Genomic DNA, 15,950 nt, shown 5'->3' with positions numbered 1-15,950 from the left:
AGCAGAAAACAGCCAGATCAGAAGTTAATTTAGGTAACCAGAGTCAGCTATACTTGGTAATTACAGCAGGTTCGGCATACATCTTACTTGATACCATGTAGACAGACACCACAGACCGCCAAGGCAAAAGAAGTATTTTCAAGTTGGGGCTAAGACAGTTTCAGAGAGGAATGTCACTTTTACAAAAGTCGCTTTGTTGTCTGGAACAGCTCTCTAATTGAAGCAAAAGGCATTCTGCCTTTGAGCTGCTAACCTGGATCAAAACAATTCCAAACTTTAAAATGTGGTTTAGTTGTTCTCAAAACAAGCACATTCCACAAGCCAAAACAGTGCTAAAACATGACCTACACAACTTGAGATTTCTCATATACTTATGTACCAAGAAACAAAGTTCTGAAAATTCCGAAAATATATTGAACAGTAACCTTGGTTTTCTAAGATTACATTGTGAAACTCTGTGAAATAATATTTTTTCACCAAATGATGCTGAATCAGTTTTTCAGTCCTGAAATCTTTTAATGTTTCAACATCTGATTCAAGCCATTTGTTTCTTTTACAGCCTAGAGACCACCAAATATTGGAAGAACCTCAAATAAAAAAGCAGAGGGACAGGTTCAGTACAGTTTTATTTCCCTTTTAACATAACCACAGTAAGAACAATAAATGTACATATCAGATGAACAGCCATCATTTTGGGTCCACTTACCACTGGCTGGCTGCAAAGGTAACGGCAAAGTTCTCCAATATACTGGATGACAGTCACATTGTACTTTTTACAGTCACTCCAAAACTGACTAGCTGAGAACTTCTTTTTTAACACACAGGTTGCACCTTTGTGGAAACAGCAGAGAAAGAAATTAAGCATTTTCTCTGCATCACAGCTTTGCTAGCTGTGTTCACTCTTTCTACAAAATAGAACATAAGAGGAACTAAGAGCAGCTGTATTCAGAGAACCATATGGTATTTAAGCTGTTTTATTAGAAGACGTGTTCAAACCTGGTAGACAAAGAAGGGAGATGAACCCAGTTTCCTCCTTGGTGAGACAGTACGCCAATAGGTAAGAGGTTGAAAGCCAGAAGACAGCTTCTCTTTGTTAGTGTTGTAACATTACTCAAAAGTGTCTAACTAAAAATTACCATGCTCAGTCTGTACATACACTAATGCATTATAGACATTGACAAAATATTACGTATGTCCTTAAATTCCTTTTTACCTAAATATAAAAGAAACTGAAAATATTTGTGACACAAATGTCTATAACTAATTCTTCTCCAGTACCACAAAAATAGGTTGCAAGAGATCTTTAGCTATTTACAACAGTCCCCATTCCAAAATACAGAAATATAAAGCTATTCCAAAGAGACTATTCATGTGGTTTCAGCAAAGCATTAGTCTTCCTAATAGCAGTGAACTTTAGTGTGTTTTATAAATTTTTATAATAATTCTTTATTAACAACACAATTAAATGAAACGAGCCCTACCCAATTCAATGCATCCACCAATGCCGAGAAGAGATGCTGAACTGTGATAAAGAGGCAGAGTAATATAAACTACATCTTCTGCAGTAGCACCAAAAGCCCACAGTCCAGCAGCTCCTTTAAGAACCTGCATGTGACTGATGACTGCGGCCTTTGGAAGACCTGTAATGAAAACACAAAACAATGCATAAAGCTTCTCTTAAAAATAATACTTTCCCCCCCCCCGCCGTTTAAGGTCTCTAAAATCATAAAAGAATCAATTATTTCTTCCATAACTAAATTTTCAGTGACCTGTTTAGACACTCATTATTCGACAATTGGCTGTTTAGTGCATTATTGCATGTTTGTTCTCTACACATAAAGAAACACAGGCCACTTTGTAACATCATCTGTTATTTATTTAATCTGATAGCAAGTCAATTCAAAGGGGTGGAAGCATGAATAAACTCCATGGTTAGCATGCTATCTAATTATGTAGAGCCAACAAGGGGCTTGTACATACGGACCTCCTTCAACATAAAGAGACACCACACTAGATCTCTTTCAGGCAAGAGTCACAGTAACTGTAACTTAGCTAAGAAAGGTATGAGATCTACACAAAGTAGATCATGTAGTGGGTGGATGCGTACATCTACATCCACTTATTTGTTTTAGAATGCTATGAAGACTACGTAGAATAATTTAAAAAAAAATCCAGCCAAAAGCCCATTCCAGTTAGGTTCTTCTTAATTAATTTCTTCAGGTTCAGTACATAATTTCTGTTCAGCAACATGCAGACTCGCATGCAAGATCTTCTTTGGCTGCTAGTCTGGTACCCATTATTTTGAGTAAGGGAGGTGTTCTTGCTTCATATATGTTCTCAAATACACACAAATTTCAGACTGAGTCCTTATGAATAACAGGGAAAACTGCTAAAAATTTCAAAAAATTTAATGGTTCAGAAAGTGTTCTCGCCTGTCCTAGCAAAGCTACCGTTCCTTTGAAGACTTAACTAGAGCTGTTAGATGGATATACAATCTGTGGAGATTCTAGCTACACTTCAAAGCTGTTCCATAACTCATCACACTGAAGAGAAAAGGCAATACACTTATGTTGCCAATGAATGGTAAGAAGTGCTCTACAGAGTCTTGAATATTTTTTTCCTTCTGCCTTTACAGACAGCTGACTACAGACTGTGCAAGATACTTCTTTTTTTTTTAATTAAGTTTACCAGTCATTTAGGAGCAACACTATGCTCTTGCTTTGTCAAAAACTGTGAAAATGTTTAGTTACTTTAGATTAGGATTAGTTATTCCATACTCTTCCAGACCAAATAAACCTTATCCTTTTAGTTACATGGTACATAAAAGAAATCCCTTGTAAATTAATGTAATACATACAAGCATTCAAATAATTTTTGAATTCTACATAACTAAAATTTGAGACTTAACACAGATATTCTGAATGCTGTTACTAGAACTAAACCCTCCTACCTGGAGAATTCTATAGTAGTTTTTAGCTAAAACTCCTTACTTTTAACCAGCCAACTCAAATGTATTCAGATTATTAGTATTACAAACATACCTGACCTCATGACAATATTTATGCTTGCCTATTTTTTTTTATTCTAGATTGACAGTTTTATTTTCTAATTTTTGGCCAGAACCCAAAGCAAATAAATCAAATAATTATTTGTATGAGGGAACAAAGACATAAAACACATCTTCATTTTAAATCTTTTTATGGCTAAAACTGTTGTGTTCAACTGAATGAGAATGCCAATCTGCTTATCTTAACAACATCATGCTGCTTTTCATGTCATGATCATGATCAGTTTTTTTAAAGTCTTAGCTTCTTAGCTGCTGGAGCACTGGTAATAAATTCAGCCATCTGTTTCTAAACTGAAAGGCTAGTAACTTAATCCTATTTTCTTTCTCTACGGTGACCTGCATAGAACATGACTTAATGAAGAAAACCCAAATGCCTATTTGCTTGGTTTTTGAAGTTCTAGATAAAATGTTAGCCCTGTTAGCTAGGCAGTGGTGTGTGATCACAAAATAAATGTTTATTATCATTGTAAACCCATCAAAAAAGAAAAATGTTTTATAAATGTCTTAGCTTTGAAGTAATAAGAGGTAAAGCTTCTCATAGTATTTGCACAATATGGCAGTAAAAAAAATGAAAAGAAGCCCACAAACCACTGAATTTCAATAGTTATTGACAAGAAACATGCTTATTTTCTACCATAATGCTTCTACATAAGAAAGGTGATATTCTACTATGATATGATGAACCAAAAATTAGAGTTTCAGAAAATCAAGTCAATGAAAGCTGAAGGAAAATACAGACTCTTTAGGAGACCTGTACCTGTTGTTCCTGAAGTAAATATATATAAAACAGATGACTTGAGGTTGTTGGTAGACCGTCGATTAACTGGAACGGGGTCTTCAGATGCAGCCTCTATTTTGTCTAAAAGGGTATGCACACTTGGAAAAGTGGAGTCTTTGGTCATTATCCAAACACTGAGATCTTTTTCAAGATTAGGAAGAATTTCTTCCAGTGTCCCAAGCAAGTCTTGAAAATTAACATACAATAATGTTACTTACATTATGTTTTCACAAAACTAGCAAATAAAGTATTTGTCTTCTAAACATTAGGCTTTTTATAATATAAGGAGGAATGAAAGTAACCACAATGGACATCAATACATTCAATAAAATAATGATGAATTAGAATGAAAATTCACTGAAAACAGGATATAATGTGGTAATAATAGTGCTGACTCCACAAGGTCTAATTCTCAACTAGCCCTCAGGGCAAAATCTCGAGCCTTAATTACTAGCTCCTGCTTCCCACCTCATTTTGAATAACCCTTTGTCATTGCGAAGATCAAAATGAAGTGCAGTTAAGCTTCAACTTAACTAAATCCTGAAGAAAGATGTTGAAGATGCAAGGCAAATGCCCTTAACAGCAATCTCTTCAAGCAGTATTTTTTGCAAAAGCACAGAAGTGACTAATTTAAAAACACACAAAAAACTATATCATGTATGCAGGTATCTCAATTTCACAGAACAGAAGTATGATACAGGCCCATGGTTTATTCAGACACTGCCAGGGAACGATGTCACTATTTATGTAGTGCTTTACATGCATTAGATACCTTAATCAATCTGATTTTAGGTACAGCAGACAATTTTATTCTCTTACAATCAGATGTTCATTCACTGAAAGCCATTCCTTCTATTGGCTTTCACCTGAATAAAAGCAAAAACTCACTTTTATTAAATAAAAACTGCAGCATAACTAAGATCTATTTGGTTGGCTAATCAGGAAAGAAACTATGAGAGAGAGTTCTAGATTAAACAAAAAGAAAAAACCAAGTAATACATTTGGTAATTACATTTATATTTCTAAGCATTTTTACCATCTATCACTTTCTCAGAAAACTGCACAGGCATTAAAATACTAATCCCGGAAAATTCTCAAGAATAGGAAAAATACTGCTTTCAATAGAACTACTCATATGCTTAAAGACTCATTTATACTTAAGTGCTTTGCTGGATCTCAGCCTATGTAATTAATCTTGCAAATATCCCTGTGGGTATAAATTTATGTTATTATATCAGTTTTTATAGAGGAGTAAACAAAGTTGACATGACTCACCCAGAACCTCATAATGAGGCATTGCCACAGCCAGCATTTGAAATCCTGATATCAACTCCAAGCTTATTTCACGAAAAATTAAATATGGATACCATTAATAGAACCTCCTTGAATAAATTTTACACCAAAATAACAGAAGATTTTTAATCCTTCAGAAAACTACTTTCCTAATGACAGACTGTTGTATATATTTTAATGAATGACATACTAATCTCTATTACTGTAAGAGATACAGCCTACTGTTGCCAACTAAACATACGTCTTACAAACCTAAAGCCTACAGAGTACAAGTTCTATATATTTTATGAATGTTTAACAAATAGATCTGATGGACTGTGACATTCAGTTTTCTGTGTTCTAACTTCTTTGCACTGCAGAATGATATCAGGAAAGAATCAACCAAATAATTATGAAAATCTAAAAGACAGTTAGCCTCCTGTTTGAATCACTGGAGTACAGTCCCCTTCCACTACACATAGCAACAGAATGAAAAAATGTGAATAAAAAAAAATGTTAAGAACAATAGTGTTAACTGCAGGAAACTCAATGCACTGAAATCAAGGTTCATTGGCATATTAATTCTGTTTTGCTGTCATATTGTAAAATCAGGATATATTTTTAAAGTAATAAATATGAAAATACAGCAAGTATTATTTCCAATGAAAAACACCTATTAATAAACCAAGTGTGACAGAATAACTGTATACTTATTACCTTCAAATACTGACTTCTGTCTTCCTATTATACATATACGGAGATACATGGTCTTCTAAATATACTAATGATAGTTTGTGTAGGTGTAAGTTAGGCTGAGAACACAGTAAAAGACACACAGTGGCTGGTGCTCCATTTCTGTTCTGAAAAATAGTAAAATAATATAGCACACTGGCTACAACTATAGTGCCAGCAAAGATGTTAAGGATTGTTAATTGTTAAGAATTTTTATTAATTTCTTGGCTCGTCCAGCTTCCAGTAGACATTTGAACCAGACTCAGCTGTCTATCTTGTGTAGTGTTCTTATCAGATAAAAAATCTGATGTAGAAATATTGAGAAAACTGCCCAATAAAAAGTCGTTGTGCAAAATGACCCTGTGTAACTAAAGCGTAATTGTAAGTGATATTTCACCTATTTTTTAACTGAAAACTATCTTCTTGCAAAAGGCCTGGAAAAAACCAAACCAAAACAATCACACAAAAAACCAAACCAACCAACAAACAAAAAACCCAACCAACCAACCAAAAAACAGAAAAACCAAACAAACAAAAAAACCCACAAAAAAACAACCAAAAAACCCCAACTCCGTGAGTATCACCTTTTTAAAGTATTGCAGATACCAAAGGGATTTCCTTATTTTCCATAGATAAATTCATTCCTTCTTGCATTTCCTTGAATTATTTTGCTTTTTACATTTCTGAATGTGATGAAGGTGAAGTCGTGTTACTTACCAACTTTTAACTTCTCTACAGAAGATACTATTGTTTAGGACTGCAGGACACGAAGAAATTCAGAAGTATTACTAACTTTTTGGTATTCAGAAGTTCTGGGTAAGACGTGCACCAAGTTCTTTGTGTATTTGAGTAACATGAAGTGCAAGTTGTAAAAATAAGATGACTTTTTTTTTCTTTTTCTCTCTTTCCTTCCTTCAAAGGAAGAAAGATGGCAACTCTACAGACACAATCATTTAAGATTCAAGAATGTCAGGAGGACATAGCTCCCTTTCAGCAGACTGAAAGATATTTACTGTAAATAATTTAGATCAATCTTCAGATTAAACATATAAACTGTTTATTGTTTCTTTAAATACTCATAAAGCCTACAGGTTTTGTTGTTGCACAGAGGCTTGCTTGTTTTTTTAACTACTATCAGACTATGAATCAACTATAGAATAGAATTTTTCTTCTATGCTCAGGAATCTAGTACTTGGAACAATATGTGAGCAGCTTGTAATTATACATTATCTTGAAAGAAATTTCTAGTGAGATAGCAGAGAACAGCAGAAGCAATTTCCTGAATAAGAAAGGATAATTTAAAACAGCTGTATTCAAAGCGCCAGAAACTGAAAATTACTTCTGGAACACACAGGAGCATGGAGCTTTTGAAGATAAGTCACAGTTGTACCAATATATTTCCAAAGAATAATTCTGATGATAGTCAACTAATGTTCTCTTCCACTAACAAAAAACTTGTGTGCCAGACTTTGTGTAGGGCTCACTGGTCTTACATATCATCTTGTCCAACTGTTAGGAAAAAACAGCCCTCTTGGAGTAACTACAGTTTGATTATTTCTAGAGGTATCTAGTATGTGTACTTTACCATAGAATCATATAGAAAAGCAACTACAGTAAAGCAATTTGGCTATTTAAGCTTGTGGTTTCTCTCAAGTACTTGTTTGGTTTTTTACACAAGTATATTTAAGTTTTGGTTTATTTGTTTTGGAAGAAAAGACTGCTTATCTAAAGTTTGGCAGTGTAGTCAGCAGTTCTGTGTGCATAGTTTACATAGTTTGTATACAAATATTCACCATTTGCTAACCATTTGGCTTCTACAGGGAAAAAAAAAAAATCTATAACTGATCAAGATGAATATACTTCTCTACTTCTTTGGGTTTTTTCCCCTCTTGCTTTTAAAGCATTTCATTATTCAATAAAAAGTTTGTGAAACTGTTACATGAAATTCACATGAATACGTAATTGTTACATCTTTTGAGAAAGCAAGGAAAATATGTTTTGGTTCTGAACTATTGTCCTAGGCTTCAAGTTGCACAAAAGGTTTTTATGTTATTTTCTGGCAAAGAAACAATGCAGCCTGCTGGCAAGGACATAGTCCTACACTGATGAAAGGAATAAATCAGTTTATGAGATCAACTTGTACTGAACAGAAAGTTACTCAGAAGGAAAGCTGTATGAAATGGTTCTTACATTTTGATGTGTACCCTGGTCGATATGCTCAGTAAGCTATGGCAAGTCCAAACTCTTCTCCACACTGTTTGGCCTCAAAAAATAATTGTTACTCGTACTTGATCCCCCAAGTGACTCTTTACACTGAGCACTTACTCTCGCTAAGCAATAATAACAGAAATTACAAGTCAGTTGTGGCTCATGATCAGTGCTGGTATTTTGAAACATCACTGAAGCCAGTAAAGGCAGTAAAACAAAAATCAGCTTGGGAATCACTGTTTTTCACTCCAAGGCCACCGGGGACAGAGGCACAGACTAAGTAAAAGCAAGTAATCAAAGAGTTATGGTGTCTAACAGAGTGGATGTCTTCTGCAGGTCATCTGTGGTTTCCTTGTCCTAAATGTTTAGGTCTAAATAGCTTTTTATTCCAAATAGTTTAAAAAAAAGGTTTTCATAAAATACTTGAATATAATTCCCTGTGACCTTAATTAACAAATACTAAAAAAGACTTTGTTTACTCTCTTTCTTCAGGATGTAGACATACTTCTTTCTGAACTTCACTCCTGCCAGCATAAACCCTGGTTCTGAGCTCAGATGATGAGAAGTTCAGAAAACACTCTGCAGCAGCAGAAAGCACTGCTGGTGCCTCAAGAGTAAATAATCCTGGCCAGGAAAATGCTATACTTGCACAGCTAGGAGATGCAATTCTGTACAGAATCGAAGAATCACAGAGTGGCTGTGGTTGGAAGGGACCTTGGGAGGTCACCTTGGTCCCACACCCCTGCTCAAGCGGGGCCACATAAAGCAGGCTGCCCACAAGTGTCCATGTACACTCCCTGAAGAGTCTTTTCTGTCAAGACTGATGTAAACCCAGCTCATGGAGTTTAGTAATGCAATCCTTTCATAGTTGAATCCTTGTATCAGAAATCATAATGCTGATCTGGGATGTCCTACTAAGAGCTGAACTCCTTTGAGTAGCAACATATTATAAATGCACTGGAAAATTCCATTTTTAGCTTTCTGGTGGGTCACTAGATTGTAAGTATTGTTTACTAGCTGTTACACAGGTACTGTCCAAAGGTAAAATCTAATCCCTTGTTAAAGCAACACTCCAATGAGTACAAATATTCCCTAGAAAGGACACAGTGCCTTAAAAGGTGCCTCCATTTTAAGCAGTACCTTATTCCTCTGTTTAACCAGTAGTTTTTAAATGAATAAAGGTAGCATAATCTGGTAACAAATGTAGTAAGGGCAAATATGTTTTTAACAGGTCAGATTGCTGTTCAAGTAAGTTAATGCTGGCAGTCTGACAGAGAGAAAGGCGTAGGTTTTTTTTCCTCCTTTAGAAGTTCCTCATTTACTTATATGTTAGTTAACTGCTGTTTTATTAAAAATGCAGTTTTAAACTCCAACTTTTGAATCTCTTTCAACAAACATCTCCCAAAATGGGTGTGGTGGTAGACACTGCTGCTGGGAATGGAAGTGTGAGAATGTTACACAACAAATGAAAGCAAGAGCTAAATGCTCTGGGAACCCAGCAGACAAATGAAAGTAGCTAAAGCAAAAACTCTCTCTGCCACAATGGTAAGTGGAAATACGGAAAGGAACACAAAGTCTAAATACTGGCAAATGAGAGAATCTATATTTGCCTTACAGCCTGTGGTTGCATGAGAAGGAAAAACCTAAGTTACTAGATTGTGCTCAACGAAATTAAAAGAACATCGCTGTCACAGAAAAAAAAATCAATCATTTAGAGATATCCATTTCATATAAGAAATCAACAAGAGGGAGAAATCTTGACTTTTTATAATAATATCTGAGACTTAAGAGTAAAACATTCAATTGCAGAGTTCGTAGAATATGTAAGTCAAAACCAAACCCCTCAAACTTAGGTACTGTTGGAAGCCTTCCCTCTAAAGTTAGAACATACCCAGTCAAAACAGCAGAGAACTGTCAGCCCAGAAGATAGTCTGATTGCAAGCACTGAAGGAAAGACAAGACGATACTAATTGGACCAGGTTATCCAACCACAACCTCTGTAAAACATGCAAGCACAAAACTGAAGACTACAAATTCCACAAATAAGAGTGATCTTGCAAGAGGTAGTAGGAAACGCTGAACAAAGCATCAAAGAAAATGCAAACATAAACAGTACTCGTCCTATTTGGATAGAGGTATCACATTTGTGAAAAAATGTCAAGAAGTACCAGAAGTTGCAAGATACAATTGTGTCATGCAGGGGAATGCTACACCACCATTCTGAACACGGAAGATTTTGCAATAAACAGTTATCTGTGGGCACTGTCTCAGGTATCAGTAGAAGGTGGAAGGTTCCCTTCAGTACAAACGAAAACTTAAAATTAAATGGATTTGAATACAGGTTCTTGATTTCATGTGCCATTACAGACAAGAATTTCAAGAGCAAATTTGGTGTTGCTGGGCACAGACAGTTAATGGTCAAATTGTTAAGGGGATGATTTCTGCTGTGCTGTAGTATATGAACAAGACTGAAGGCCATCCAAAATATTTAGAAGATAGTTTTGTAACTGTTACAAAATTGGAATTGCTAAGTCAAGCCTATATTTATTTATGGAGGGTAAAAAACCTACATATTTTTGAAAATTAGAATTTCTACTATCCAGAAATAATACCATTACATACTAATCTCTCATTAAAAAAAACCCAATCTTAGTTGCCAAACATGATGCCTGATTATGACAATGATAGATATTGGACCCCGGGTTAATTTTTTTTAGGGTAAAAATTTTTCAAAAAAATAGACTATGTTCAACCTGTGCACAATCCTGTGGAAAATGGTGCCACAAGAGCAAAACACACAAGGAAGTTGAACTCACGTACTGGTAAGGAAGAATTCCTTGAAACACACACTAACGCTGGACAAAAATATGTTTGACAGACTTCTGGAATTATCTGACTGTGTAACCTCAGTGTTAAATACTGCTCTGAAATTTTTAGAAACATTAGGAGGAAATTATTATGTACAATAATTATGTAAAATATGTTTTTTGTTTCAAGAGTGGTATGAATTAGTCTTCACAGTCACTGAACAGTATATGAAACTTCAATTATGAAACCTGGACTGCTTTGGAGAGTCTCCTTTTGGAGCCAATAAACAAGGACATTAACGGAACTTCAACTTCTTTCACAGATACAGATTAAAAAGAGCCTCTCGGTCCCAAAAAAGAATACTGTGAAGCCTTGCAGGCTCAAGGTACTGACAAACTTAATGCAGAGGCTAAAACTGATGAATAAAATAAGAAGATCAATACATAAAAGACCAGCTCAGAGACTACTTTGTTGGTATCTCTGTTGTATTATCTGTCTGCGCATAGCTCTTCTTTTGTGAGCAGCAGCAGAGTCCTAGAAGAAGTCAGTTTAACATAGTTCCTCTTGCTATTAGCTGCTGGTAACAAATTAAGAGCAGAGAAACCTGGACCTTGATCCTGCTTTGCAAATACTCTTTTCATTCATTAGTTAACCTCTCATTTTAATAAAGACTACTCATAGATAAAAGTTTTGATCCAAAGTTCTCCTTCATCAATCAGCAAGAATTTCCTGAACATTAATTCCATTCCTCAATCGATACAATCAAAAGCACATATTGCTGAGTGGGTGTTAAATGAGATATTATTATTATTATTATTATTATTATTATTATTATTATTATTATTATTATTATTATTATTATTAGGCAAAATTAAAAACTCTCAGTTCAGAAGCATTGTTATCATGTGTTTTGGGATTACATTTACATTGGCTTTTGTTACATTAGCTTGTTTTAATTACCAGCATTCTTAAACCAGCATACTATATACAATCAGAATGACAAAATTTATAATTAAAAATATGCAAGGGAAAAATCTTAAATACATTTTTGAAATCATAAATTTTGCAGCAGCAGAGAACACATGGAAGGAAATCCACATTTAGGTGTCATGGATGCAAAAGCCCACAACCCGTGTAATTGGAATAAGGCAAGAACTTCTGAAATAGAAATAAGGCAGAGCAGACTTGAACTAACAGCGAGGCAGAACAAGATTAATATATTATATTTTGAAATATCCTCCTCCAACCAAATGCCAAGGTTCTGTGTGATCTTTTAGCACTGCAGGTTCACTTGCACTTGATCATAAATGCTGAGGCAAGTTTAAGTTTTGGATCCGTCTTCAGTTTATACATCTCTATAACTGAAACCCAATTTGAATATACAACGCACAGTATGCCTACATCAAGATTTAAAATTTTTTTGAAACACTTAATAAAAATGCAATGCTTTGTAAACTTACACAATTATCTCCAATTCAAATACAGCAACATCTTCTATAATCAAACACCAACAGTAAGGTAGTTATTACAAAACAACCTCCTATGTGCTACACCTGTAAAAAAAACCTCTCGAATTTTGGTTCCTGGAAGACTATCATACCTCTGCAAATAGTTGTGCAGCAGAGGTTGCACAGTCTGAGCTTAGAACTTCTGCTTTACTGTGGTTTTGTTCACTAGAAGGACAGGGAGATAGCACAGGAGAAGAAAGTACTGACTTAAGATTAAAATTGACTATTTAAAATGAATGGGAAATTATTCTTAATAGATCATTTTAATCTTTTCTGAGATACATTAAGCAACTATTGAAGTGATTAAATGTTTGGAACAGGCTGTACTTAGATGTTGCAAACTTTCCTGCAATGTACACTTTTTAAGAAAAGGTTAAATGGATGTCTCCAAAGCATGGATATACTTGATTCTGCCTGAGAGGCTTAAGCTTTATGATCTCTTGAACCCCTTTAGTCCTAGATTTCCTTCATTCTGTGAACATCTGAAAATCAGGCTTTCAATAAAGGAGTTAGAGAGACATACACATGGGAGATGTGACATTAAAAGTTCTGGATGTATGAATCGGACGTATACTCTACCTGCTCCCACAACCAGCATCTTGGGCTCACAGCTACTGATACAGTGCAGGAGAGATCTGGAGCGGACATTGAAGTTGAGGAAAGCCACCACGCAGCCCAGCTTGGCCAGTCCGAACCACACATGGATGAAGTCTGGCTCGTTGCCCATCAGCAAGGCCACCGTGTCACCCTTCTTCAGATCCCCATGGTGCAGGAAGACCTGTGCTACCCTGTTACTCCTCCTGTCCACATCCCGGTAGGTGTGCACCTTCCCCTCGTAGATGAGGAACGGCTTGTGGGGCTGCTTCTCAGCCAGCTTCACAAACTTGTCCAGGATGGTGACAATCTTCCCTTGCAGCTGGTACATCTCCACTTTCAGCCCATACATCAATACTTTCAGCAGGTATCTCAGGTCAGCCCAGAAGTACGGGAAGAGGAGTTTCTGAATGAGGTGCAAGGAGACAATCCCGGCGGCAGCGCCCGGTACCCAGGAGGGCGGCATTGCGAGTGGATAAAGCTCGTCCCAGCCGCTCATATCACCGCAGCCAGGCGGCTTCACACACGGAGCCGGGACGCGGGGAGCAGCCAGGCAAGGTGCGGAGCCTGAGGAGAAGGCAGGTGGGGACTGATGCTTTTCCCGCCCTCTCCTGCTCCAGAGAGGTCCGCCGCCCTGGGAAGCCCGCACCAACCCCCGCTCAGGCAGGGCAGGGGGAGCCGAGCAACAGGCGGCGACCGCCGGGCGCGCACCTCAGCCCCGCCGCCCGCCTCAGCGCCGGCACGGCGGCCGCCCGGAGCCGCCCGTGCGCCTCAGCCTCCCCCGGCTGCGGCGGGTCCCGCACCTGCGGGCCGGCACGCCCCGGCGGGCGAGGCGAGGGCAGGCAGGGCCGGAGCTGCGGCCCTCAGCACGCACTGCTGAGGCGTGCGCTCCCCGCCCCCGGGACTCACGGACGGCACCGAGCTGCTGGCGGGCCGGCGCGGCTGCTCCCTGAGCCTGTTGCATAAGGCGCGATCCGCTTCCTCACCCCACCCGCGGCCGCGGGAGCCCGGGACTTTGGATCCTGCCTAAGGCGGTGGCCGAGCGCAGGAAGTCTGGCCCCGGCACGGCCCCCGCCCCGGCGGGCGGCGGCAGAGCGAGTGCCGGGGCCCCGGGCCCTGGGAGGGCGGCGGGGAAGCACCGGGAGGGCAGGTGCCCTCGGGCTGTGCCCTCGCTACTTGCAGCAGTTCGGCCCCGGGGTGTGAGTTACTGGCGCTGGTCCCTGGGGCTCGGCTCCCTGCGGAGGCGTCGAGCGGGGCTCAGCCTCCAGGCCCTGTCACCACAGGGGCCCAGGCCAGCCTGCGGCCCACGCTCACACACCACCGGTGCCTCTGGGGCACTTTTGGGCCGAGGAGACCAGCGTTGCGACAAGCCCAGCTACAGGAAATACCTTCAGGAGTGGTTCAGTCCTGGAGGCTGGCGGCTGGGTCAAGGCCGTGGGTCAGTGTACCACGCAGATGTGTCTCGTTTGTGCTGAAGGGACGCTGCGGAAAGCAGCAGTCACACCAGGGGACAGTGGTGATCCTGCTGCTGCTGAGGTCTGTGACCCCAAGCACTTCAACACACTGATGGCTCCCTGCGATCTAAAGGCATCCACTGCTGTCGCCCTTGATGAGACACGTGTCAGGGTGTTCATGTGTTTTTGTGTGGCTGAGTGTGGAATTATGTGAGCCATGAGAAGCTGAGGTCATTTTGTGAGTGACACATTTTCTGCCCTTCTGTTGGCCATAAACAATTTGAACTCATAACTCCAATGCATCATGACAAAAAACAGAAGGTACTTACTTCTTTTAAAACTGCAGCCTATAGTAAATACATTTTTTTACAGCATGGGAATGTGCTTTGAAACAATTCTGAATTTTCTTCTCTTCTTCCCCTCCCCTCCCGTCCCCTCCCCTCCCGTCCCCTCCCCTCCCCTCCCCTCCCCTCCCCTCCCCTCCCCTCCCCTCCCCTCCCCTCCCCTCCCCTCCCCTCCCCTCCCCTCCCCTCCCCTCCCCTGTGTACTATCTATACTATACATACTATACTATTCTTCCTAGGACAGAGGCAGTTTGCACATTGCAATTTAGAATGTTTAATTATTGCAAATACGTGTGAAAGTTTTAGTTTAAACATTTCATAAATTAAGCAAATGGCCTAAATTTGTCCAGAGTCCTCCTTACAAAACTTATGCTTACTCTGAACCATGGCATATTTCCTGCAAAGCTTGCTTTGTCTAACTTTGGTGTATTTCTCAGCTAACCAAGGTCACCTCAGCAAGAAAGGCCTGTCAGCTTCTTCCTCTCTTTTGCCAAAGTCTTCCTCTTTAAGTCTAAGGATCTCCTTAGCCTCTTTTAGCCTTGTGACAAAAGCAAAAAAATTACTGAAGTGTGAATGTAAATGTTTATGGATGAGGAAGTAACAGCTGCAAAAGATCTGAAAGGGTGATCTATACTGATAATGAAGAACACAGTTTCCAGATAATCAAATTCAAGATTGTATTGTTTCTGGCAAACCTACGCAGCCTGCCTTCTGATTAAACCACAACACATTAAGGGACAAACCAGCCCTCTCACAGAGCAGGATGACAAGAAGGTTGCAGCAGATCACATATGCCATTGCTCTCCCGTTACCCAATAGGTGGTAGGAAAACAAGGAACTACTAAAGAACTCAAGACATAATTCAAATGCTACAAATAAATTCCTTAAATTTTCATGTCATTACAAGAAGACTTTTCCCTCCACAATAAATGTCACACAGATTTCTGTTAAAAAAACTCAAAAACCTGTAAATTACTCTAAATCAAAGTGCATACTGCCTTCCTCAATGTTTGAAAAAATGATTGCAGACACATAACAGAAACAATAGATCATTGATTTCTTAGGGTTTTGGGCATATGTTCCACATCATGCAGTCAGAGGGAAAAGACTTGATTTACAGAGCTTTTGCAGGCAGATTTCGTACCAATCCTCCACTAACCTTAACAGGAAAATGTCAGTTTATTC

General features: G+C 38.7%; 1 protein-coding gene across 1 annotated transcript in view; it reads right to left on the bottom strand.

The window, feature by feature from the left end:
* LOC136001661 (long-chain fatty acid transport protein 6-like) overlaps nucleotides 1–13,622 on the bottom strand; it is a 39,164-nt gene extending 25,542 nt beyond the window's left edge. The window contains exons 1-4 of the mRNA XM_065656216.1: nucleotides 12,953–13,622; nucleotides 3,825–4,031; nucleotides 1,482–1,640; nucleotides 707–831 (exon numbers count right to left, since the gene is read on the bottom strand). Of these exons, the coding sequence (XP_065512288.1) occupies nucleotides 707–831; nucleotides 1,482–1,640; nucleotides 3,825–4,031; nucleotides 12,953–13,466 (1,005 nt within the window). The 5' untranslated portion in view covers nucleotides 13,467–13,622. The remainder of the gene's footprint in view (nucleotides 1–706; nucleotides 832–1,481; nucleotides 1,641–3,824; nucleotides 4,032–12,952) is intronic.
* Between the last annotated feature and the right edge of the window lie 2,328 nt (nucleotides 13,623–15,950).

Source organism: Caloenas nicobarica, chromosome Z (genome assembly GCF_036013445.1).
Source record: "Caloenas nicobarica isolate bCalNic1 chromosome Z, bCalNic1.hap1, whole genome shotgun sequence".
In the NCBI taxonomy this organism is placed as follows: domain Eukaryota; kingdom Metazoa; phylum Chordata; class Aves; order Columbiformes; family Columbidae; genus Caloenas; species Caloenas nicobarica.
This window is presented reverse-complemented; position numbering and strand designations above follow the sequence as displayed.